The sequence below is a fragment of the Equus caballus genome, chromosome 9, assembly GCF_041296265.1.
Source record: "Equus caballus isolate H_3958 breed thoroughbred chromosome 9, TB-T2T, whole genome shotgun sequence".
NCBI lineage: Eukaryota > Metazoa > Chordata > Mammalia > Perissodactyla > Equidae > Equus > Equus caballus.
Window position 1 is genome coordinate 98,837,091 of NC_091692.1, and position 25,256 is coordinate 98,862,346.

The 25,256-nt window shown below is 43.0% G+C and overlaps 1 protein-coding gene across 3 annotated transcripts in view; it reads right to left on the reverse strand.

The window, feature by feature from the left end:
* Window positions 1–882: 882 nt before the first annotated feature.
* LOC102148144 (zinc finger protein 3) overlaps window positions 883–25,256 on the reverse strand; it is a 28,226-nt gene continuing 3,852 nt past the window's right edge. Inside the window, exons 2-4 of one of the 3 annotated variants that reach the window (XM_070222680.1) lie at window positions 9,720–9,765; window positions 7,886–8,610; window positions 883–6,742 (exon numbers count right to left, since the gene is read on the reverse strand). In XM_070222680.1, coding sequence (XP_070078781.1) covers window positions 5,667–6,742; window positions 7,886–7,946 — 1,137 coding nt within the window. In that variant the 5' untranslated portion in view covers window positions 7,947–8,610; window positions 9,720–9,765 and the 3' untranslated portion in view covers window positions 883–5,666. The remainder of the gene's footprint in view (window positions 6,743–7,885; window positions 8,611–9,719; window positions 9,766–25,256) is intronic. The other 2 variants (XR_011421712.1, XM_070222679.1) reach the window with 2 other exon arrangements.

Below are 25,256 nucleotides of genomic sequence, written 5' to 3' on the forward strand. Positions count from 1 at the left end.
CTAATTTAGTGTCTGACTATTACACTCATGGGTCAGAATGGTAAAGAAATATTACCACATCTTTAATTAAATGGCCTTATGAATATGATTGCAGAAAGGGGGAGCAAAGACCAGCCAGGTGGCCATCAGGTAAATTATACTCTGGTTTTGTAGCTCCATTTCACCCCTGAGTAGCCTGGTGAGTCTGAGGGAATCCTGCTTATAATTAGTGATCTTTGTGCTAGAGAACCAGTATTCAAACTATCAGCAAATCCTATCAGCTCTATCCTCAAAATATCCAAATCTGAGTGTTTCTCTTCATCTCCATAGGCCAAGGTACTTATTATCTCTTATCTCATTATTGCAATTGCCTAACTGGGTTCCTTGCTTCCACTCTTGCTTCTTGCAGCAGTTCAGAGCCATTATTTAGAAACATCACATCTTTCCATTGCCCTACTCATAATTCTCCAGTTGGCCCCCCCACCCCACCAATGTCCTTCAGAATAAAACAGATGCTTTACCATAGTCCCAGGTGATCCAGCTCCTGATTGCCTCTGACATCATCTGCTACCACTCTTCCCCTCAGCCTCCCTATGTTGCAAGCATGCTCATCTCTCAGGGTCTTTGCAGTTGATATTACCTCTCCCTGGAGGTTTCCTAGATATTTGAAAGGCTTGCTCCCTCTTTTAAACTCCCTGCTCAAATACTACCTTAGCAAGGCCTTTCATGATTACCTTATCTAAAATATACCTTCATTACTTTCCATTCCCCATGTTTTATTTCTCTTTAAAACACTCGTCACTACCTGATGTTTGTTTATTGTCTGTCTCCCTTACTAAAAATGTCAGCTCCATGAAATCTTGAAGTTTGTACTCCAAGTGTCTAGAACAGAGCCTGGCAAAATAGGAAGTCAATAAATAATTGTTTATTGAATGACTAGATATTTATAAAGCATGTAAAGGGGACAGAGAAGAAAATAACACAAAGTGGCTACTTAATACCATATTTAACTGGATCAAAGATGCAGCTGATTGTAAATGATTTTATGTACTGCTAAGAGAAAAAACATTGCCAATTATGACTTTGCTTTCTTAACACTTCAAACTTTTATGTTATACTTAAAGTTTTTAGCCAAGGTGCTATGTGGAGGTGAGTGGAAATTCTTCACACCCAGTTTATTGAACTGGCCTGTTTTCCTCTCTTGCCACAATGCTTTCCCAGCAGCTTAATGGTTAAAGAATATGGCCTGGAGACAGAGTTGGGGGTTGGATCCCAGCTCTGCTACTAAGAGCAGTGAGACTTGGCAAATAACAGAACCCTATGCTCCCATCATCTTTAATATGGGAAGAGTAATACCATTTCATAGGGTTACTGTGAGGGTTAAATGAGTGAACACACACAAGTCACCAGGGCTGTAGAAGTCACAGAGTGGCCACACTCAGGCGCAGACAGGAGAGGCGGTCTGAGAAAGTGACCAGAAGGGAGCCCCAGGAGGCTTCAAGGTCCTGGGCACAGTCAGCTTGTCGACAGGGTGCTCGTTTCACAGGCATTCAGGGTGTGAGGATTCCTCTGCTGTATGCGGAAGGTATTCTCAATTCTGGTCTTTGTATTACACTTCTACAAAGACGTTTTAAAAATGCGTGCCTGGTAGAATCCATTGGAGATCTTCAGACCTGTGAAAGGTGTGGAGGCGTGAGGCTCAAGGCTATATCCCTGAGAGAAAAGAGGAAACCAGCTAATACAAGGGCAGAGTTGGAATAAAGAGAAAAAAGCAGTTTGGTAATATATACACACATCAGCATTTATATATAACTTACATGCAGTTGTTCCTCTGTATCCACAGGGGATTGGTTCCATAACTGCCCCTCCCGTGGATACCAACCCCGCAGATGCTCAAGTCCCTTATATAAAGTGGCATAGTATGGTGATCCTGTACAATGTGCTGCAGAAGGGCTGTGGGTGGAAAGCAGGAAGGAAGAGTGAAGGGTGGAGGGATCCAGTGTCCATGAGGGGTGTGGGATCTGCTGAGTGGATGGTGGGGAGGGCCCCTGGCGTCACCTTGCTTCCTGTCCCCTCTCCTGCACTCAGGAGCTCGGTGACTGTTCCATCGCTCTGTGATGTGGGCCTGGAACTCGAGGCTGGAGTGCATCCTGTGCTCGGTTGCCTGAGGCAGCAGTGCACTTTCCATGATGGAAAACTTCCCCTTAACTTTCATTTTAGTGAGCTCTGGGGCTTTGGCTCCATCCTTTGTTATTTGTATGTCCTTGGGATCATCTTCCTGTCATCTTGCTGAGTTCACTGGTTTTGGATGTCACAAGATTTGAGAAACACACAAACATCACTCAGGTAAGGGAATCCAAGGCGCAGCCCACAAAAGAGGTACCCTCTTGTTCTCCCATTTCCACTTTTCTAAAGCAGGTGTTGGAGCAGAAGGCTGTCCCCAGTGGATTCTAGGACGAAATGGGAACATCATGAAACTCTAAGAACAGGTGAGGCATGGTGGGGGTCCGGTGGAGCCTAGGGCTTCTATCTGAAACCCACAGCCTGTGTTCCTAGTGTGGTGGAGGGGTCCAGGGTAAAACCCCAAACACCGTGATTCTCCTTAGAGTCAGGACACCTAAAGGACAGGGCTCACACTGGTTCACCTTGCCACTGCAGGTGTCTCTGGGCCCAGGCTATCCCTGTGTCAGGGCTACCTAGAGCCAACACTGAGCCTGAAAGACCAACCACAAATGACTCCACTTGTCCTCAGGGAGCAGAATCCAAGAAATGCAGCATAGCTGTCCCCCAAATCTGACATCTGGGCCCCTTTCAGCAGAGGACACTAAAATGTCAATGGGGACCAGTGCATAAAACACTTTATTTGGGTTTGACAGAAAATGACCAGTCGAAAATGTTTTCAGCACTTTTAAAGTGAACATGGAAACTGTAGAGATCTCAACTAAATTAATGTGGAAAATCTTATTATGTCTGCTGCTTGATTAGAATGAGGGGAGCAAAAAATGGATTCTGAACTCTTTTCTGGTTTCTTTCTTTTTGTCTTGCAGCAGGAAGAGAGAGGCAGGGAGAAACGAGTGGGAGCTTTTAAAGGTGAGGCTCTGCTGTTCAGCTCTGGGCTCACAGCTTTGACCTTCGTCACTCTCTCCACAGGCCCAGGTCCCCCGTCACGGAGGACACCAGTCCTTCTCAGAAACCGGAGCTCTCCGAGGAGCTCATTGGGGGTATCAGGGCCTGGCACACTCCTCGTCCTGCTCTCCCTTCTGTGGGATGGAGCTGGGCAGGCATCTTACCCTCTAGGGGACAGTGACACATAGTAGGAGAATTCTTGGATGTTTAGGAGGCAAAATTTTGGGGTCATGACTGTACAAGTTGTTAAGGTCCCTAATTTTCAGATTCCTCCTTTGAGAGTGCACTTGGCCCCACATGGCAGGTTTTTGTGATGGCCACTGGGACGTGTGGTGAAAGTACCTTCCACGTGACCCAGCAGTCACAGACTAGGCATTACTGCTGTGCTCACTGACCTTGTGACCTTGAACACTAATTCCCGGGGTGCTGACCGTCAAATTTTGAAGTAGTCTATGCCCAAGAAGACATTCTGCTCAGGCTCCCACAAGGTCCCTTTGCTCCTCCCTTCAACACTACGACCTGGGCTCCCATTTCCTAGCTGAGCGAGCTCTCCTGAGAGAGCCTAAAGTGGCAATGGATGGACCTTGACCCTTTAGAGAGAAGGTAATTACTCTCTGTTATTCCAGGTTTCCTCTCCCCAGCTTCCCCATGGATTTCCAGGGCCCGTGCAGCACGGGGTTCACCCGGGAGGGAGAAGCATAGAGAAAGTGATGTGATAGGAGCCTTGGGGGGAGGGACAGAAGGACTATCGGAAGTCAGGAATGTGGGGAAATGGGATGCTTGGTGGCCCATCTGCCCCCTCTTCTCCAGGATGCACTTCCCACCTCTTGTCTCTTACAGGGACCTGCACAAGCTCTCCTTTGAGGGTCAGAAGAAGGGGAAGATCTATCTGGTGGGGTTTGCCACCCACTCCTCAAGGCTTCATCCTGGGGAGGCCCCTCGTTGCTTTAACACCAGAAATTTGGCTCCCTCATTGTGCCAACAATATCACCACTCCTCTCGAGGGCATCACATTCTTCCGCTGGGACTGTGAGTGTTCCAAGGTGCCAACATCATGTGGCTGGGGGTCACCAGAGGTGGGGCCCACCCTTTGAGGTCTGTGAACACAAGACAGTATTCCTCAGGTGTGAGACCCAGTCCTCAGCTCTTTCCCTGTCTCCTGCTGATTCCTCCCCTGGCCACTCTTCCAGGACTCTCTCCCCAGCCATGCCTGGGGTGTCCCATGGGGGAAATTCCCAAGCGCATCAGACAAGGAGCACTCAGAATCAATTCTGTCCCTGCCTGGAGCACTCTTTCCCTGCCCCCTCCCCTGTGGGTGGAGAAGACCCTCAGAGTGGGGCAGATAACTAACAGACCCTCAGTTAACATCAGAGGGCAGAGAGGCCCCTGGGGGACCTGTGGCAGATGAGCTAGAGCCTGCAGGAATGGGGACCACCTAGCCCAGGACGATGAGCCCCCCTGCTCAGGATGCAGCAGTGCCAGAGATTCCTGAGTACATGAAGTCCCTAGGCCTGCCACAGGCATGATTCAAAAAGAAATGGAGGCATTTCTTTTAGGCCTTTCCTAACCTGAAAAGAAAAAAGGGATGAAGGATCTCACTTATATGCTCCCGAGGGAGCAATGTCCCCAGGCCAGCCCAGGCAGCATGGACCACAGGTGCCAGAGCCCAGGCTCCTTCTCTGGGACTGTGTTTCTGGTCAGCCAGAAAGTCCTCCACCATCCCCTACCCCCTGCAAAATTTCCAAGGGGAATGTTTTACTGAAGTTAGAATAAATTCATCCTCTCTTCACATGCTGAGGTGTGTGGAGGAAGGTGAGTGGCCAGGTCTGGGGAGTTGAGGCCCACTGGGAACTGGAGCAGAGGGTTGGTACTACATGCTTAGCCACCATCAGCCAGGCTGCAGGACACAGGTGAAGTCGCAGCAAGGAAAGTGGGCGTTTAGCTGAAGACCCCACCAGGGGCACAAGCGATCCTGGCCAAGAAGGTCATATGTGTCCTCCCATGATAAGTGCCTGGTAGCTGGAAGGCTCAGGATGTTTACTGAATTGAACTTAGTAGAAAGAGCTGCCGCAGGAATTGGTTCCAGCACCTCCTGGTGATGCTGGCACAGGTGGCTGCAGCCCCCTGCTGAGTGCTTGTACCCCAGAGGGTGACAGCCGCACCAACCTCCTGTGAGTTCTTGGGGTGTGCCGGGAACGAGGCAAAATGTCCCATGAGGGTCACCCTGTTCTATCTTATAGCAGCATTTCGAGGTAGATACTGTTCTCTCACTGTACACACACGAGGAAATGGCGGTTGCTCACTTAGCAGAGTCGGCCACTGGATGGGACTCCACGCCCTTTGACTGTAGAGCCTGTGTTCAGTCTCTCAGAGATTACCTGTTATACTGTAAGAGCTATTTGCATATTTAATCTTTCATTAAATTGGCACTTATGGAGGCTCTTGGGAGATGGACTGCTGTCCGGTAAGGAGCTTTTTCTTTTGGGAGTAAATTTTACCTGTAGGTTCACTGGATTTTAGGAGCAGTGAGGCTGTCTAAGTTTTCTCCCAAAGTCAGATGGTTACTTCTGACTGTGTGTTCTCTGATGCTGAAGGAGGCCGGATCGCTGGTTGAAGGCCTTCCCACAAGTGTTACATACATAGGGTTTCTCTCCAGTATGGATTCTCTGGTGTTGAATGAGGGACGAGCTCCTGCTGAAGGCTTTCCCGCATTCACCACATTTGTAGGGCTTCTCTCCAGTGTGAATTCTCTGATGCTGAATTAGTGTTGAGCTGTGGCTGAAAACTTTCCCACACTCAATGCACTCATGAGGTTTCTCTCCAGTATGGATTCTCTGATGATCTATCAGATTTGAGCTTCGGCTGAAGGTTTTGCCACATTCATTGCATTCGTAAGGTTTCTCTTTAGTGTGAGTTTTGTGATGTTCCATGAGATTAGAACTTCGGCTAAAGGCTTTCCCACATTCATGACATTCATAAGGTTTCTCGCCAGTGTGAGTTCTCTGATGTTGTATGAGGGTTGAGCTGTGGCTAAAGGCCTTCCCACAGGCTCTGCATTCATAGGGCTTCTCTCCTGTGTGGACGCTGTGATGTTCCATAAGTGTGGCACTTCGGCTGAAAGTCTTTCCACAGTCAAGACACTCAAAAGGTTTCCATGCAGGGCTTGTTTTCTGCACACTGGGAAGGTCCGCATCATCAGAGAGTGACTCTCTCCACGCAGCTCCTAATGGAAGTTTCTCTGATGTATGGGTTTTGTGATGTGGAGTCAAATCTGCTTGTTGTTTGAAGCTTTGGCTGCAGTCACCACATTGATGAGATCTTTCCCCTGTCGGAACTCTTTGAAGGGAAGCAGAGCTCGAGCTCAAAATGAAGCTTTGCTCAAATTTATCACACACTTGGCTTCTTTTTCCAGAGTGGCCTATTTTATGGATGACTGTTTCCTGTCGTAAAGTTCTCTCCTGGAAAAGAGATTTTCTCAGCCTCTCCCCTTCAGAGTTTCCCTGATACCTCTCTGAATTGCATGCTTCTCCAGGCTCACTCCTATTGACTCTCTTAAATGTTGGCTCCTGAGATTCTAGGTCCTCCTTACTTTCCTCTTTGGGCATCCACAATTTGCTGTCAGGTCTGGTCTCACAATCTGGGAGAAAAGACACACAGCGTACATGTCAGTTCCTGGTGACAGAAGAATGAAAACTTTCCAGTTAGAGCAAACAAAATTCATCTGAAATCCATCGCTCCTCTTGGCTGCAGTATTACCACTGGCCTCATTCTGGAAGGAGAAGGCCAAGTGCTGAGCAGTGTTCTGAGGAGAAGAGGTGACAAGAGGCAGCTCTAGTCCCTCCACAGCCATCCCAGACTTTCCATTTTCCTCAACCTCCGACGGCCAGTCTAGAGCCTCATTTACGTTACAGAAAGAGCAGAAGCCATCAGACTGGAGCTCCCTCAACTTCCCACCCAAACCTGCATAAGAACACACATCTGGACCCACCTGCTTCTCAGTTCTTCCTCTGAAGTCAGTCTCCCACCTGTGTCCTGCATCCCATCCCCCCACCTCTTCAAGAACTGCCTATATCACTGACCACCCTTCCCTAACGGTTCACCCACTTTCCCAGTGAAACCAAACCTTTTCTCCCATCGCAGCCACACGACTAGCAAGAAGTGCCCACACTCTCCTCTTCTTCCTCATCGCTCCTTGCCCCTAATGCACTCTCATTTGGCTTCTGCTCCCATTGTTCCATCTATCACTGAGGTCACCAGTGACCCCTGGTCCTGCTCCAAAGGGCAGCATCCAGCCTTCGTCTTCTGTTCCTCTCTGCAGCATTCCACTCCCTCCTTGATTCCCTCTACCCTTGTCTCCTGGGATCCCACTTTTACCTGGTTTTCCTCCTACTTCTCTGATACTTGTTTGAGTGTCTCGGCTGGCTCATCCTGTTTACCTGGGCATTCAGTGTTAGAGTTCCTCCAAGTTTGGTCTTGGGCCTATTTCTGTTCTCTCAGAAATCTCATCCACCCCCATGGCTTCTGATATCTCCTATATGCTGAGAAAAACCCAATGTGTAACTCCAGCCCAGACTTCTCTGATTTTTAGGCCTATGGCCCCAACTGCCTACTAACATATCCACTAAGATGCTTCAAAGTCATCTCAAAACCAAGATGTCAAAAAATTGTCTCTTGATCTTCCTGTGCGAAACAACTTCTCTTCTAGCGTCCCGTTACCACATCCCAGACATCTCTCTGCAAGTCAGAAACCTAGAAATCTGCAACTTTCCCCCTCCCTCACCTGCTGTATCCAGCCCATCATGAAGTCCTGGGGGTGGGCAAGGAGGAAGGATGAGCTTCATCTCTGAGGTGCCCCCACTGGACTACAGACTCTGAGAAAAGGGACGTTTGTCCTCAGTGCCTGGTCTTCCATAAATATTCATCAAAATAATGGCTGAAAGGGACAGCTTGGTCAGAAACAATATACAGATGTAGGGGGAGGGACCAGCCAGCAGATGGACACTGGAGTCAATCCTAGTGACCCATGTCAAGGATACCATGATGGAGGCAGATAAAAGTGAACTTGTGGAATAGCAGCCATCACATCTCAGCAGAGCAGACTCTGCCCTGGGCTGGTGCAGCCAGACGGCATATGGCTCCCACAGGCCTGGAGTGGGCAGGCTGATCACAGGGTGACAATGTGCTGAAGGCCTGGTATGGTGAAAAGGATGGGGGCGGGGCACCAGAGAGAAGCGGGTCATTTGGTAACTTGGAGTGAGGGTGATCACAGAACATCACACAAAAGGATAGACTCTTGAGGCTCAGGAACAAGCCAGGGATCGGAACCTTGGATGTAAGTGACCAGCACCATGCTGGGCATTGTCACAACCAAAAGGCACTTCCTGATGACCTGCTGAGGGGATTTCACCGTGGGGCTGGGTGAGAGGGGATGTTGGCAACACTTCTGGAACCAGCCTCTTCTCTTCCACCTTTATATCCTGGGAGAGCTCCTGCTGCTGCCTGGACCTGGGAACAGTTGGACACACGGCAGGTAAGGATGGGATATGGATGGCAGAGAAACGCTCAGGACCCAGCTGGGCAGGGGAGTGGAGTGTTCACCTCCCCTGGGGTTCTGGGGCTAAGAAACAGGGCTGGCCTCAGCCTCTGTATCTATTTCTCCCTCTGGGTTTCCTCAGGATGAGTTGAAGTATTGTTCCCTCATCAGGGCACAGGGTCCTGCCTTGGCCATGGCCAAGCCTATGCAGATGAGCAGAAAACACAACATAGGAGAGTGGCCAGTAGAAGGGTGTGGCTTCCACCCTGGTGGTGCAGGTTAAAATAGAACAGCAAGGGATACAGCAAAAACGGTACTAAGAAGGAAGTTTATAGCAATATAGGCCTATCTCAACAAACAAGAAAAATCTCAATCTAACAATACACCTAAAGAAACTAGAGAAAGAGAACAAACAAAACCCCAAATCAGCAAAAGGAAGGAAGTAAAATCAGGGAAGAAATAAATGAAATAGACACTAAAAACAATAGAAAAGATCAATGAAACTGAGATGGTTCTTTGAAAATGTAAACAAAATTGACAAATCTTTAGCTAGGCTCACCTTGAAAAAAGGGCTCAAATAAATAAAATGAGAAATGAAAGAGGAGAAATTACAATGGACACCACAGAAATACAAAGGATTATGAGAATCCTATGAAAAGCTAAACGCCAACAAATTGAATAATCTAGAAGAAATGGATAAATGCTCAGAATCATACAACCTCCCAAACCTGAATCAAGAAGAAATAGAGAATCTCAATAGTTTGATTACTAGTAAGGAGACTGAAACAGTAATCAAAAAGCTCACAAAAAAAAGGCCAGGACCAGATGGCTTTCCCAGTGAATTCTACCAAACATTCAAAGAAAGTTTCACTTATCCTCAAACTCTTCCACAAAACTGAAGAGGAGGGGACACTTCCTAACTCATTCTACAAGGCCAACATTGCCCTGAAACCAAAACCAGACAAGCACAATGCAATAAAAGAAAATTACAGGCCAGTATCACTGATGAACACAGATGCAAAATACCCTCAACAAAATATTAGCAGATCAAATACAACAATACATTAAAAGGATGACATACCATGATCAAGTGAATTTATTCCCGGGGAGCAAGGATGGTTCAACATCTGCAAATCAATCAACATGATACATCACATTAAAAAAGTGAAAAATAAAAATCACATGATCACCTAAATAGATGCAGAGGAAGCATTTGACAAGATACAGCATCCGTTTATGACAAAAACTCTGAATGAAATGGAAGGAAAGTACCTCAACATAATAAAGACTATATATGACAGAACCACAGCTAACATTCATACTCAGTGGTGAAAAACTGAAAGCTAGCCCTCTAAGAAGAGGAACCAGACAAGGATGCCCATCTTCACCAATTTTATTTAACATAGTATTAGAAATCCTAGCCAGAGCTTTCAGGCAAGAAGAAGAAATAATAGAGATCCAAAATTGGAAAGGAAGAAGTAAATTTGTCACTATTTGCATATGACATGGTTATATATATCAATAACCCTAAAGAACCCACCAAAAAGACTATTAGAAATAATACAGTAAAGTTGCAGGGAACAAAGTCAACATACAAAAATTGGTTAACTTCTATACATTAACAATGAAATAGCAGAAAGAAAAATCAAGAATACAATCCCATTTACATTTGCAACAAAAAGAATAAAATACTTGGAGTAAATTTAACCAAATAGGTAAAAGACCTGTACTGTAAAAACTATAAAACATTGTTAAAAGAAATCAAAGAAGGCACAAAGAAAAGGAAAGATATTTCATGCTCATGGATTGGAAAAGTTAACATAGTTACAATGTCCACATTTCCTAAAGCAATCTACAGATTCAATGCAATCTCTACCAAAGTCCCAATGACAGTTCTCACATAAACAGAACAAAGAATCCTAAAATTTATATGGACAATAAAAGTCCCCAAATAGCCAAAGGAATTCTGAGAAAAAAGAACAAAGTAGAGGTGCTACATTCCCTGATTTCAAAATATACTACAAAGCTATAGTAATCAAAACAACATAGTACTGGCACAAAAACAGACACACAAATCATTGGAACAGAAGTGAGAGTCCAGAAATAAACTCACACTTCTGTGGACAACTAATTTTTGACAAAGGAGCCAGGGCCATACAATGGAGAAAGGAAAGTCTCTGCAATAAATAGTGTCTGGAAAACTGGACAGCCACATGCAAAAGAATGAAAGACCACTGTCTTACACCATACACCAAAATTAGCTCAAATGGGTTAAAGACTTCAGTGTAAGACCTGAAAGCATAAAACTGCTAGAAGAAAACATAACACTCTTTGACATTGGCCTTAGTGGTATCTTTTTTAATATCATGTCTCCTCAGGCAAGGGAAACAAAAGAAAAAATAAAATGGACTACATCAAACTAAAAAGCCTCTGCACAGCAAAGGAAACCATCAACAAAATGAAAAGACAACCTAAGAACTGGGAGAAGATATTTGCAAATCATATATCAGATAAGGGGTTAATATCCAAAATATATAAAGAACTCATACAACTCAACAACAACAAAAAACAAATAACCCTATTTAAAAAAATGGGTAGAGGATCTGAGCAGACATTTTTTCAAAGAAGATAAATGGCCAACAGATGGCCAAGACAGATGGCCAACAGGCACATAAAAAGATGTTCAATATCATTAATTATTAGGGAAATGCAAATCAAAACTACAATGCAATATCACCTCACATGCATCAGAATAGCTATTATTAAGAAGACAAGGAATAACAAGTGTTGGAGAGGATGTGAAGAAAACAGAACCCTTGTACACTGCTGGTGGGAAAGTAAGTTGGTGCACCCACTTATAGAAAACAGTATGGAGTGTCCTCAAAAAATTTAGAATAGGACACCCATGTGATCCAGCTATTCCACTTCTGGATATTTATCCAAAGAACATGAAAACACTAATTCAAAAAGATATATGCACCCCTATGTTCACTGCAGCATTATTCACAATAGCCAAGACTCAGAAACAAAGTTCCCATCAACAGATGAAAGGATAAACTTTGTGGTATATATACAATGGAATACTACTCAGCCATAAAAAAGAGGAAATCTTGCCATTTGCAACAACATGAACAGACTTTGAGGTAATTATGCTAAGAAAAAAAGTCAGATGGAGACAGCCAAATACTGTATGATTTCGCTCCTGTGGAAGATCAACAAAAACAAACACAGACACAGAGAATAGACTGGTGGTTACCAGAAGGAAAGGGGGGTGGGAGGGAGGATGAAAGGGGTAAAAAGGCACATGTGTACACACACAAAAAGGAACAGCAAGCTAAACATGGGGTTACATATCTAAATGTGCAACAGAGCCCCATCAGGGTTAGATATGTGCAGGAAAGGCCATAAGATGTGATGGATTTAAAAATAAAGTTGAAAGGCAGAGGGGCCGGCCCAGTAGCCTAGTGGTTAAGTTCAGCACACTCTGCTTCAGCGGCCCAGGTTCAGTTCCTGGGTGTGGACCTACATCACTTGTTGGTAGCCATGCAGAGGTGGTGACCCACATATGAAAGAGAGGAAGACTGGCACAGATGTTAGCTCAGGGTGGATCTTCTTCAAGCACAAAGAGGAGGATTGGCAACAGATGTTAGCTCAGGGCAAATCTTCTCAGCAAAAAATAAACAATTTTTTTTTTAAAAAAGAAAAGCACAGGAGCCGGCCCAGTGGCACAGTGGTTGAATGCGTATGTTCCACTTTGGCAGCCTGGGCTTCGCTGGTTTGGATCCCGGCTGCGGACATGGCACCGCTTGTCAAGCCGTGCTGTGGCAGGCCTCCCACGTATAAAGTAGAGGAAGATGGGCACGGATGTTAGCTCAGGGCCAGTCTTCCTCAGAGAAAAGAGGATTGGCAGCAGCTGTTTGCTCAGGGCTAATTTTCCTCAACAAAAAGAAAAGAAAAGCACAAATGAGAAGAATCCTTGGTGGAAAAAGTGGCTGATGAATAACTCTGCCAAGGACACATCTCCCTGCCTGAGATTCTCTCTGGCCAGGCCTCCCCTTGACCTCTGCAGAGTTTAATGTGTGGAATGCTCCTGTCTCCTCCTGCCGTCCCCTCAGCATCTGCCTCAGTCTCTCCATCTACCATCCTCCTCTTCCCTGGCAGCCCACACACATCAGGTGCCACATGGAGGAGGCAGCATCCTGGCCACTAACCTACCAGGCCATGGCCCTTTTGTCCACGTAGGTGCCTTAGCTAGGCACCTAAACTCTTCCCTCTTCCCCACGTCCAGTCATTCCAGGTGTTCTACTCCCAAACCTATTTCTAACGTCCAAATCCTCCCCAAACCTCAGTGGTTCTGCCTGAGTGCAGGCCCTCATTTCTCACCTACATTTCAAAAAACTTGTACATGTGTTCATTTATTATACCAACACGTTTTCAAAAAAATTTTGGCAAAGTTTCAAGCTTACAGAAAAGTTGCAAGAATAGTACCAAGACTTTTTTCCTTAAATCATTCTCCCATATAACCACATAATCACAATTCAACAACCAAATTTTTTTGACATTAACGTTGTTATTACCGACTAATCCTCAGACTCCATTCCAGGTTTGCCAATTGTCCCAAAGACGTTCGTGATATCTAGATCCAAGTCACACATTCTCACGTCTCCTCTATGCCCCTTGACTCTGACCTTGAACTTCTAACGAGCACAGGCCATCACTGTGCTCTTATCACATGCCCCTCTGTGGGATGTCTCCATGGATGCGTTTTTGGCAGGATTATCAAGGAAGTGACACTGTCTTCTCTGGGCCTCCCACCAGGATGCATAGATAGCAATAATTCTCCCATTATTGATGGTCTCCATGATACCTACCCTGATATCAGTTTCCCTACATTAAACCCAGCATATATCGGGTTAAAACCAAAACATTCATTCCCTGCTTACTCTCTGGCTTCCTGGCTCCAGAATCCACTGTCGTCCATGGAGACAGATACCGCCAAGGACAAGCACTTGGATTCATTATCTCCTCCCCACAAAGAGATAGAGGCTGGTGGGAAGGCTGCTGACCAGAAAGGTCATGGGCTCCCTCCTCTCTGCAAGTAGTCTCAAGGCCAAAGACAGGCTGGTGGGAAAGCTCTGACCAGCAAGGCCATATGCTCCCCCTCCCCTACTTAAAACCCCAAGTAAAAACCCTTGCTTTTAGCTTTTTGGGGAGTTTGGGATTTCAGCATTAGCTGCCCTCTCTCCTTGCTCAGCGCTGTGCAATAATATAATTCCTATTTTCTTCCACCACCCCCAGTGTCAGAGACTGGCTTGCTGTGCAACGGGTGAGCAAACTCACTTCACATTCAGTATCATCCACAGTGGTGTTGCCAGGTTTCCCCCCTGCAAAATGATTCTTTCCCCTTTGAAATTAACAAGTATTCTGTGGGGAGGTACTTTGTATAAGTGTCCCATTTGTGAAATTTTCACCCACCAGCTTTAGCACCCATTGATGTTTTTCACATTAGTAACATGATGGTTGTCAATGGTGTTCTAAATTCATCATTCCTTCTAAATTCCACTATTTTGAGGGGGAGTGATTTTTTTTATTGTTTTGAGGTCATAGTAGTGTATAACATTGTGAAATTTCAGTTGTACATTATTATTTGTCAGTCACCATATAAATGTGCCCCTTAACCCCTGTGTCCCCTCAACCCCCTTCCCCTCTGGTAACCACTAAATTATTCTCTTTGTCCATGTGATAATATTCCACATATGAGTGAAATCATAAGTTTGTCTTTGTCTGGCTTATTTCGCTTAACCCTCAATACAACATCTGTGTTGTTGCAAATGGGACTATTTTGTCTGGAGTAGTATTCCATTGTTTATATATACCACATCTTTATCCAATCATCTGTTGGTGAGCACTTGGGTTGCTTCCATGTCTTGGCCATTGTGAATAATGCTGCAATGAACAAAGGGGTGCAAAAGTCTCTCTGAATTGTAAATTTCAAGTTCTTTGGATAAATACCCAGTAGTGGGATAGCTGTGTCATACGCTATTTCTATTTTTAATATTTTGAGAAATTTCCATACTGTTTTCCATAGTGGCTGCAGCAGTTTGCATTCCCACCAGCAGTGGAGGAGGGTTCTCTTTTCTCCACATCCTCACCAACATTTGTTAATTTTTGTCTTGGTGATTATAGCCATTCTAATGGGTATTAGGTGGTATCTTAGTGTTGTTTTGATTTGCATTTCCCTGATGATTAGTGATGTTGAACATCTTTTCATGTGCCTATTGGCCATCCGCATATCTTCTTTGGAAAAATGTCTGTTCATATCCTCTGCCCATTTTTTGATCAGGCTGTTTGTTTTTTTTGTTGTTCAGTTGTGTGAATTCCTTCTATATTTTGGAGATGAACCCTTTGTTGGATATATGAGTTGAAAATATTTTCTCTCAGTTGGTGGGTTGTCTTTTCATTTTGTTCCTAGTTTCCTTTGCCTTACAGAAGCTCTCTAGTCTGATGAAGTCCCACTTGTTTATTTTTTCTTTTGTTGCCCTTGTCTGAGTAGACAGGGTATTTGAAAAGATCCTTCTAAGACCAATGTCAACGAGTGTATTGTCTATATTTTCTTCTAGGAGTTTTATGGTTTCAGGTCTTAGCTTCAAGTCTTTAATCCATTTTGAGTTAGTTTTTTTGTACGGTGAAAGATAATGGTCTACTTTCATTCTTTTGCATGTGGCTGTCCAGTTTTCCCAGCACCATTTATTGAAGAGAATTTCCTTTCTCCGTTTTATGTTCTTGGCTGCTTTGTTGAAAATGAGCTGTCCATAGATGTGCAGTTTTATTTCTCAGCTTTCAGTTCTGTTCCATTGATCTGTGTACCTGTTTTTGTACCAGTACCATGCTGTTTTGATCACTAGGGCTTTATAGTATATTTTGAAGTCAGGGATTGTGATGCCTCCAGCTTTGTTCTTTTTTTTCTCAGGATTGCTTTAGCTATTCGAGGTCTTTTGTTGCCCCATATGAATTTTAGGATTCTTTGTTCGATTTCCATGAAGAATGTCATTGGGATTCTGATTGGGAGTGCACTGAATCTGTAGATTGCTTTAGATAGTATGGACATTTTAACTATATTTATTTCCAGTCCATGTGTGTGGAATATCTTTCCACCTCTTTATGTCATCATCAATTCCTTTCAATAATGTCTTATAGTTTTCATTGTATAGGTCTTTCACCTCCTTGATTAAGTTTATTCCTAGATATTTTACTCTTTTTGTTGAGATCGTAAATGGGATGGTATTCTTGAGTTCTCTTTCTGTTAGTTCATTATTACAGTATTGAAATGCAACTGATTTTTACAAGTTGATTTTGTATTCTGTACCTTTGCTGTAGTTGTTATTTCTAATAGTTTCCCAATGGATTCTTTAGGGTTTTCTATATATAAAATCATGTCATCTGCAAATGGCGAGAGTTTCACTTCTTCAATGCCTATTTGGACTCCTTTTATTTCTTTTTCTCACCTAATTGCTCTGGCCAAAACCTCCAGTACTCTGTTGAATAAGAGTGGCAAGAGTGGGCACCCTTGTCTTGTTCCTATTCTCAGAGGGATGGCTTTCAGTTTTTCACCATTGAGTATGATGTTGGCTGTGGGTTTGTCATATATGGCCTTTAATACATTGAGGTGCTTTCCTTATATACCCATTTTATTGAGAGTTTTTTAAAATCATAAATGGACATTGGATCCTGTCATGTGCCTTCTCTGTGTCTATTGAGATGATCATGTGGCTTTTACTCCTCATTTTGTTAATGTGGTGTACCACATTTATTGACTTGTGGATGCTGAACCATCCCTGTGTCCCTGGTATAAATCCCACTTGATCATGGTGTATGATCTTTTCAATGTAGTGCTGTATTTGGTTGCCAATATTTTGTTGAGGATTTTTGCATCTATGTGCAACAGTGATATTGACCTGTAATTTTCCTTCTTTGTCTTGTCTTTGTTTGGCTTTGGTATCAGGGTGATGTTGGTCTTGTCGAATGTGTTAGGAAGCATCCATCTTCCTCAACTTTTTGGAATAGTTTGAAGAGAGGTATTAATCTTTGAATGTTTGGTAGAATCCTCCAGAGAAGCCATCTGGTCCTGGACTTTTACTTTTTGGGAGGGTTTTGATTACAGTTTCAATCTCTTTACTTGTGATTGGTCTATTCAGATTCTCTATTTCTTCTTGATACAGTTTTGGGAGGTTGTATGAATCTAGGAATTTATCCATTTCTTCTAGATTGTCAAATTTGTTGGCATATAGTTTTTCATACTATTCTCTTCGAATCCTTTGTATTTCTGAGTTATCCATTGTAATCTCTCCTTTTTCATTTCTGATTTTATCTATTTGAGCCTTCTTTTTTCTTAGTGAGTCTGGCTACAGATTTGTCAATTTTGTTTATCTTCTCAAAGAACCAGCTCTTTGTTTCACTGATCCTTTCTACTGTTTTTTGTTTGTTTGTTTGTTTCAGTTTCATTTATTTCTGTTCTAATTTTTATCATTTCCCTTCTTCTGCTGACTTCGGGCTTGTTTGTTCTTTTTCTAATTCTTTTAGGTATAGTTTAAGACTGCCTATTTGAGATTTTTCTTGTTTGTTAATGTGGGCCTGTATAGCTATGAATTTCCCTCTTAGGACTGCTTTTCCTGCATTGCATATGAGTTAGTACAGTATAGTTTCATTTTCATTTGTCTCCAAGTATTTTTTGATTTCTCCTTTAATTTCTTCCTTGATCTATTGGTTGTTCAGTAGCATATTATTTAGTCTCCACATATTTGTCACTTTCTCAGCTTTTTTCTTGTAGTTGATTTCTAGTCTCACAGCATTATGGTCAGAAAAGGTGCTTGATTTTATTTCAATCTTCTTAAATTTATTGAGACTTGTCTTCTTTCCCAAGATATGATCTATCCTTGAGAATGTTCCATGTGCACTTGAGAAGAATGTGTATTGTTGTTTTTGGATGGAGTGTTGTGAAGAAGTTCCTGATTCAATTGAACTATCTATCTGTATATTCTTGTAACTCACTGAGTTTTTTTTTATGATAGCTATTTTGAATTCTCTGTCACTTAGATTATAAATTCCTATGCCTGCAGGATTGATTTCTGGGTGCTTGTCATTTTCCTTCTGGTCTAGAGTACTAATATATTTTTTCATACTGTTTGATGGTGTGGATTTGTGCCTCCATATAGTGGTAGTATTTGTCACAGCTTCCAACTGCTGCCACTGGGTGGGGGTCAAGAGCTGTGTACTCTGAGCCTGCCGCCAGGATCCATGGCTTATTCGCTCACAGTTGCTGCTTTTCTATCATATGCACAGGCACTCTGGCTGAACAGCTGAGCTGGAACGCTGAGCAGGGGGAGGGGTGCTTTCTTTTGCCTGCATGATCAGGGAGGTGTTCTCACTCTATCCTCGCTATCTGCTCTCCTGGGGTGCTGGCACGATGAAGCCACTCCTGAAATGGCTTAGCCACCTCTGTGTGGGGCTTTCCCACAGGCTGTGAGGGAACTTTGAGAGTGAAGATGTTCCTGCAGAGGGCTACCCCACCCCCCTCTTTTCTCAGAGCCACACATGCAGTCCTGTGCCCTAGGTCACAACCACTGTGGGAAGTAAAGGAGATCCCCTTACTTCCTTCTACTTCCCTTGGGGGGGGGGGGTCCAGTACCTCTACCTTCAGACACATGGCTGTGTGGGTCTCTCAGATGACTTTTGTGCTGTGTGAATGTCCTCAGTTGGTATATGAATGTCGTTTTCATTGTATCTCAGGGGGGAGAGTCTAAGGGAAGAGCTCACTCCACCATGATGCTGACCTAAATTCCACTATTTTTTTCATTTGTTCATTTATATCAGTAATGAGTCATAATTCCCTATTTTATTTAATGTTATAATTTGTAATTGTCATTATTAGTTTTGATACTCAAATTGTCCCAGATGTGGCCAGTGGAAGCCCCTTTAAACTGGCTCCAGGGTCCTTATATGATCTCATTGGTCCTTGATTGCTTCCTTATTTCCTGGCACAATAAGATGTTCTGAGCTTATTTTGTACTTTCTCTGCCAGGTCTTGGAATTAGCCATTTATTCAGGCAGGCTGGTTCCTTTAAGTAGAGTGATATTGAAAAACCAGGACTCATTTGCATGGTGTGCTCAGTGCTCCTAGGCCCTCTCAGTAGACAGAGCTAGAGATATATGCATTTAGGCACATACATTACATGCATATGCACACGTTTACATCTACATTTAGTTCTGTATCTACCTGTGTGTATGAAAACCAAGAGTTCATGCTAATACCTCCAATTCCAACCCAACACTCACACACCCATGCTGGACCACTGCCACCCCTAATGTGGGCACCTTGTCTTTTTGCTCAGGCTCCAACACCCTGCCCTGCCACACTGCTGCTACTAATTTGCCAAACACCATCCTCAGCAAGCTCGGGCTCCACTGTGCCAGGCTGTGGACCCCACCCCAATGTGGGCACCTACTTTGCTTAGTCACACTTGATATCTGTTGGTCTGAATTATGAAGGAAGAGAGAGAGGGAGGCTCACCTACATTTTTACTATGAACTTTCTACATTTTAAATTCTTAACTATGAAATATTTCATATTTAATATGAAAATATATGAAAAAGCACTGGAATTAACTTACAAACACCTGTGTACCTAAATTTCATGTGTTAGTCTTTTGCCAAAAATGTGCCATATCCATTTTTAAGAAATAAAATATTACAGATACAAAGACCATCCCCTATCCCAATTTCTCACTCCATTCCCAGAAGTAACCATTACCCTGAAGTTGTCTTCAACGTTGAATATTCCTGTCCACATAACATATTCAGAAAAGTGCACAAATAAAAAAACTCAATGAACTTTCACAGGATGAAAACAGTCGTGGAACTGGCACTCCAGAAGCCTCTCACCCTCGCATCCCCTAGTCACCACCGTGTTTCTAAAGCAAGCACTATCCTTTTATTTATTTTTTTTTAACTTGGCTCAAACCTCATCATTTTCTTTTCTTTTTTAAAGATTGGCAGCTGAGCTAACAACTGTTGCCAATCTTCTTTTTTCTTTTCCTGCTTTTTCTCCCCAATGCCCCCTAGTACACAGTTGTATATTTTTAGTTGTGGGTTCTTCTAGTTGTGGCATGTGGGACGCTGCCTCAGTGTGGCCTGATGAGCAGTGCCATGTCCACGCCCAGGATATGAACCGGCAAAACCCTGGGCCGCTGAAGTGGAGTGCACAAACTTAACCACTTGGCCACAGGGCCAGCCCCTGCACTATCCTTATTGAAAGAACTATGACTATGATACACAATATCCACAGCACTATAATTTGTAATAGCCCAACACTGGAAACAACACAAACATCTATTTACAAAAGAATGGATAAAGCATGTGCAGTACATTTGCACACTGGAATTCACTCAGCAGCAAGCACAGATGGACTATCTTTACAATATGGGACATGGGTAAATCTCACAAACACTGGGGTGCTGTAACTTCTTTGCTCAGCCAGCTTGTGTGCAGAGGTGCCTGGTACAGGGAAAGCAAAATGAATCAGGTATGTCTGGGGTTCAGGGAGATGACACTTAATTCATGGGTGGGGATGAGCCCACCCAGGGAGAATGTGCTGTGATAGAAGGAGAAAGGCAGAGTCCCATGACATCACCACCTGGGGAGGCAGAAAAAGAGAAGTCCCAAAAGACAAGTGTGCAGAAAGGGCAGAGAAGAAATGATGAAGGAGACTTCCAGAGCCAAATGTTGCCACAAGGAGAAACAGCCATCTTTGGAGGGGAGACATCTCAACTCCTCACTATTCAAATGTCAAAAGACCCAGAAGAAGAAAGGAAGGGAATGGAGGAAAGGCATCATTGTAAGGAATGATGGCTAGGAATTTTCAGAACTTAAGATGTACATGAATTTCAGATTCAAGAAGAATCTCAAGTCCCAGGCAAGAAAATTTTTCTCATATTTAGACATACTACTGCAAAAGTGCAGAAAAACAGTTAAAAAATAAAACCTTGAGCCAGCCCTGATGGCCTAGTGGTTGAAGTTTGGTGTGTTCTACGTCAACGGCCTGGTTTCAGTTCCCAGGCATGGACCCACACCACTCATCTGTCAGTAGCCATGCTGTGGTGGTGGCTCACATAGAAGAACTAGAAGGACCTACAACTAGAATATGCAACTATGTACTGGGGCTTTGGGGAGGAAAAAGAAAAAGAGGAAGATTGGCAACAGATGTTAGCTCAGGGCAAATCTTTCCCAGCAAAACAAAAATAAAATAAAACCTTAAAGGAGTCAGAGAGAAGTCAGCAAACCTGTCATGCTGGAAGAAAAAGGATTATCTTCAGAGTCCTCTGGGAAAATAACTGTGAACCTATAATTCTGTGCATGTTAAACTATCATTCAAGAGAGAAATAAGACCAGTTTTAGACAAGCTGAAGGAGTCTGCTACTTGTCGACCCTCACTGAAGGAACTACCACTGAATGTACTCTACCCTGAAGGAAGCTCAGCCAGAAGGAGGTGATGATTGCAAGAGAAGGCCACCAACAAATAAGCCTATACACATGTGGGCAGAGGTAAACAAACACTGGCAGTAAAACAACAAATAACAACAATAAATAACTGAGGGGTGGGAAAACCAGAGTCCTGGAAACTCTGACCATAATCACATGCTGTTGGGGAGCGGACCACTGCACACCCACAGCTGCAGCTTGGGGAGGTCAGACAACCCCGTGTGGGTCACACTGTGGGTGGAAGCCTTCAGGCCTACCAGGTGGGGGGTGTGCCTACTGAGTAGCCCCAACTGCGGGGGATGCCTCCACTCCAGTGTCTGTGCATAAGGAGGCTTGCATCCTCCACTCCTTTTAACAGGGGAACTGACTGACCGTCAAGCACAGAGACTAGAGCAGTTACAATGAGTGCAGCAGCCACCTGAACCAACAAGGGAGAAAAGTTTTAAAACACACTGTTGACCGAAAAAACCAAGTCGCAAAATGATATGGAAAATACGTTCAAAGTTTAAAAACATGCAAAGCCATAGTATATACAGGCAGTTCCTGACTTACAATGGCTCAACTTACAATTTCTTGACTTTATAATGGTGTGAAAGCAATATGCATTCAGTAGAAACTGGACTCCAAATTTTGATTTTGATCTTTTCCCAGGCTAGCATTATGTCTTGGGATACTGTCTTGTGATGCTGGGCAGTGGTGGTGAACCACAGCTCCAGGCAGCCACACAATCAGGAGAGTAAACAACTGACACACTGACAACCCTCTGTACCCATACAACCGTTCTTTCACTTTCAGAACAGTGTTCAATAAATTACATGATATTCGACACTTTATTATAAAACAGGCTTTGCGTTAGAGGATTTTGCGCAACTGTAGCCTAACATAAGTGTTCTGATCACCAAGGCAGGCTAGGCTAAGCTATGAAATTTGGTAGGTTAGCTGTATTAAATGCATTTCAACTCATGATATTTTCAACTTATGATAGGTTTATCGGATGTAACCCCATTGTAAGTCGAAGAATTTGTATATATTTTTAACAGTTTCTTTCTTGTCAAATACACAAAACATAAAATTTACCACTTAACCATTTTTTCATTGTGGTATAATTCACACAACATAAAACTTACTCTCATAACCTTTTTTTAAGCGCACAGTTCAGTGCTATTAAATACATTCATAATGCTTTGCAACCATCACCACGACCCATCCCCATCACTTTTTGCCTTGTAAAACCGAAATGCCACACCCATTAAACAATAACTCCCATTCTTCCCTCCCCCAGCCCCTGGCAACTACCATTCTACTTTCTGTCTCTACGATTTTGACTACTCTAAATATCTCATATAAGTGGAATCATAAGTATACACATTTTTAGACTGGCTTATTTCATTCAGCATGTTCTCAAACTTCAGCCATGTTTTAGTCTATGTCACAATTTCCTTCCTTTTTCAGACTGAATAATATTCCATTGTATGTATATACCACATTTGCTTAATTCATCCATCCACTGACAAACATTTGGGTTGCTTCCACCTTTGGGCTATTGTGAATAGCCATGTGCTATGAACATGGGTGTGCAAATATCTTTTTGTGCTCTGCTTTCATTCTTTTGGATATATACTCAGAAGTGGAATTGCTAGATCGTATGATAATTCTATGTTTAATTTGTTGAGGAACCACTATATTGTTTTTCATAGTGACTAGCCCATTTTATATTCCTACCAACAGTGCGCAGGGTTCCAATTTCTCCACATTCTCACCAACACTTGTCTTTCTGTGGTTTTGATAGTAGCCATATTAATGGATGTGGGCGATATCTCATTGTGGTTTTGATTTGCATTTCCCTACTGATTAGTGATGTTGAGCATTTTTTCATATGCTTGTTTGACATTTGTATATCTTCTTTGGAGAAATGTCTACTCAAGTCCTTTGCCCATTTTTAAATCAGGTTACTTGTTTTGTTGTTGTTGACTTGTAGTTCTTTACACATTCTGGATATTAACTCCTTATCAAATATATGATCTGAAGGAGACCTGGCATGAAATGTGGTTGTTCTTGCACGCGAGGCATCCACAAGACTGGCTGGACTTTTCTGCAAACAGAATGTTCTGCCTGGTGAACTCACAAGGCCCCAGGGAAAACACTGCTTGCAAACAAGAATGTTTTATCAGCTCCTCAAAAGGAGCAAGCCTGGGACCTTGGGAGTTTGAAACATTATGAAGGAACCTGTTATGAACAGATGTGTAGGGGAAAGGTCATTATTGTGGGACGCTTGCGCAGGTTTAGGTCGCTGACTCACTGCTTTGGCAAAAGGCCGGCTTTGTTTAGAGGCTAGAATAATAAAGAGCCCGCCTAGCTCGGGGTATAGAGAAGAAGACTACTGCACAGCAACCGGTGTTCGTGTATTCATTTCGTCAGCAACAATGATCTACAGATATTTTCTTCCATTCTGAGAGTTGTCTTTTCACTTTGTTTATTGTGTTGTCTGAAGCACAAGTTTTTAATTTTGATGTTGTCCAATTTTTTTTTCTTTGTTTGTGCTTTGAGTGTCATCCAAGAAATCATTGCCAAATCCCACACTGTGAAGCTTTTGCTCTAATTTTTCTTCTAAGAGTTTTATAGTTTTGGGTCTTACATTTAGGTCTCCGATCCAATTTGAGTTACCTTTTTTGTATATAGTGTTCAGTTAGTGTCCAAATTCATTCAATGAACTTGATATCCTCAGTTTTCCTAGCAATATTTGTTGAAAAGACTGTCCTTTCCCCACTGAATCTTCTTGCCACCCTGTCAAAAATCATTTGGCCATATATGTGAGGGTTTATTCCTGGGCTTTCTTTTCTGTTTATTTGGTCTATATGTCTGCCTGTATGCCATTACCACAGTTTTGATTACTGTAACTTTGTGGAAAGTTTTGAAATCAGGAAGTGTGAGTCCTCCAGCTCTGTTCTTTTTCAAGATTGTTTTGACTATTTTTGGGGTCTCTTGAGATTCCATATGAATTTGAGGGTGGGCTTTTGGATTTCCACAAAGGATTTTTGTTGGAATTTCATAGAGTGCACTGAGTCTGTAGACTGCTTTGGGTAGTGTCGAAATCTTAACAATATTAAGTCTTCTAGCCCATGAACATGGGATGTGTTTCCATTCATTTATGTCCCTTCTGATTTCTTTCAGCAGTGTTTTGTATTTTTCATTGTACAAGTCTTTCGCCTCCTTGGTTAAGTTAACTCCTAAGTATTCTATTCTTTGCTGTTATTGTAAATGGAATTGTTTTTATAATTTCCTTTTTATTTTGTTCATTGTTACTGTATATAAATGCAAATAATTTTTGTGTGCTGACTGTATCCTGCTCTTTGCTGAATTCATTTATTTACTCTAAGAGTTTTCTTGTGGAATCTTTGTGGTTTTCTACATTTAAGATCATAACATCAGCAAACAGATAATTTTCTGTCTTCCTTTCCAATTGGGATACCTTTTCTTTCTTTTTCTTGCTCAAATGCCCTGGCTACAACTTCCAGTGCTATGTTGAATAGAAGTGACAAAAATGGTCATCCTTGTCTCACTCCTGATCTTAGAGAAAACTCTTTTAATCTTTCACCATTGAGTATGATGTTTGCTGTGGGTTACTCATATAAGGCTTTTATTATGTTGAGACAGGTTCCTTCTATTCCTCTAACTCTAGTTTGTTGAGTGTTTTTCCCCCTAGCCTTTTCTATCCTTTTCCTTTCTTTTTTTGAAGATTGGCCCTGAGCTAACATCTGTTGCCAATCTTCCTCTTTTTATTTTTCTTCCCAATGCCCCAGTACATAGTTGTATATCCTAGTTGTAGGTCATACTAGTTCCTCCATGTGGGATGCTGCCACAGCATGGCTTGATGAGTAGTGTGTAGGTTCCATGCCCAGGATCTGAACCGGAGAACCCCAGGACGCCAAAGTGGAGCACGTGAACTTAACCACTTGGCCATGGGACCAGCCCCTCTTGAGTGTTTTTATCATGAAACACTGCTTGATTTTGTCAGATGCTTTTTCTGCATAGAGATGATCATTTGGTTTTTTTCCCTTTATTCTGTTAATGTGGTGTATTACCT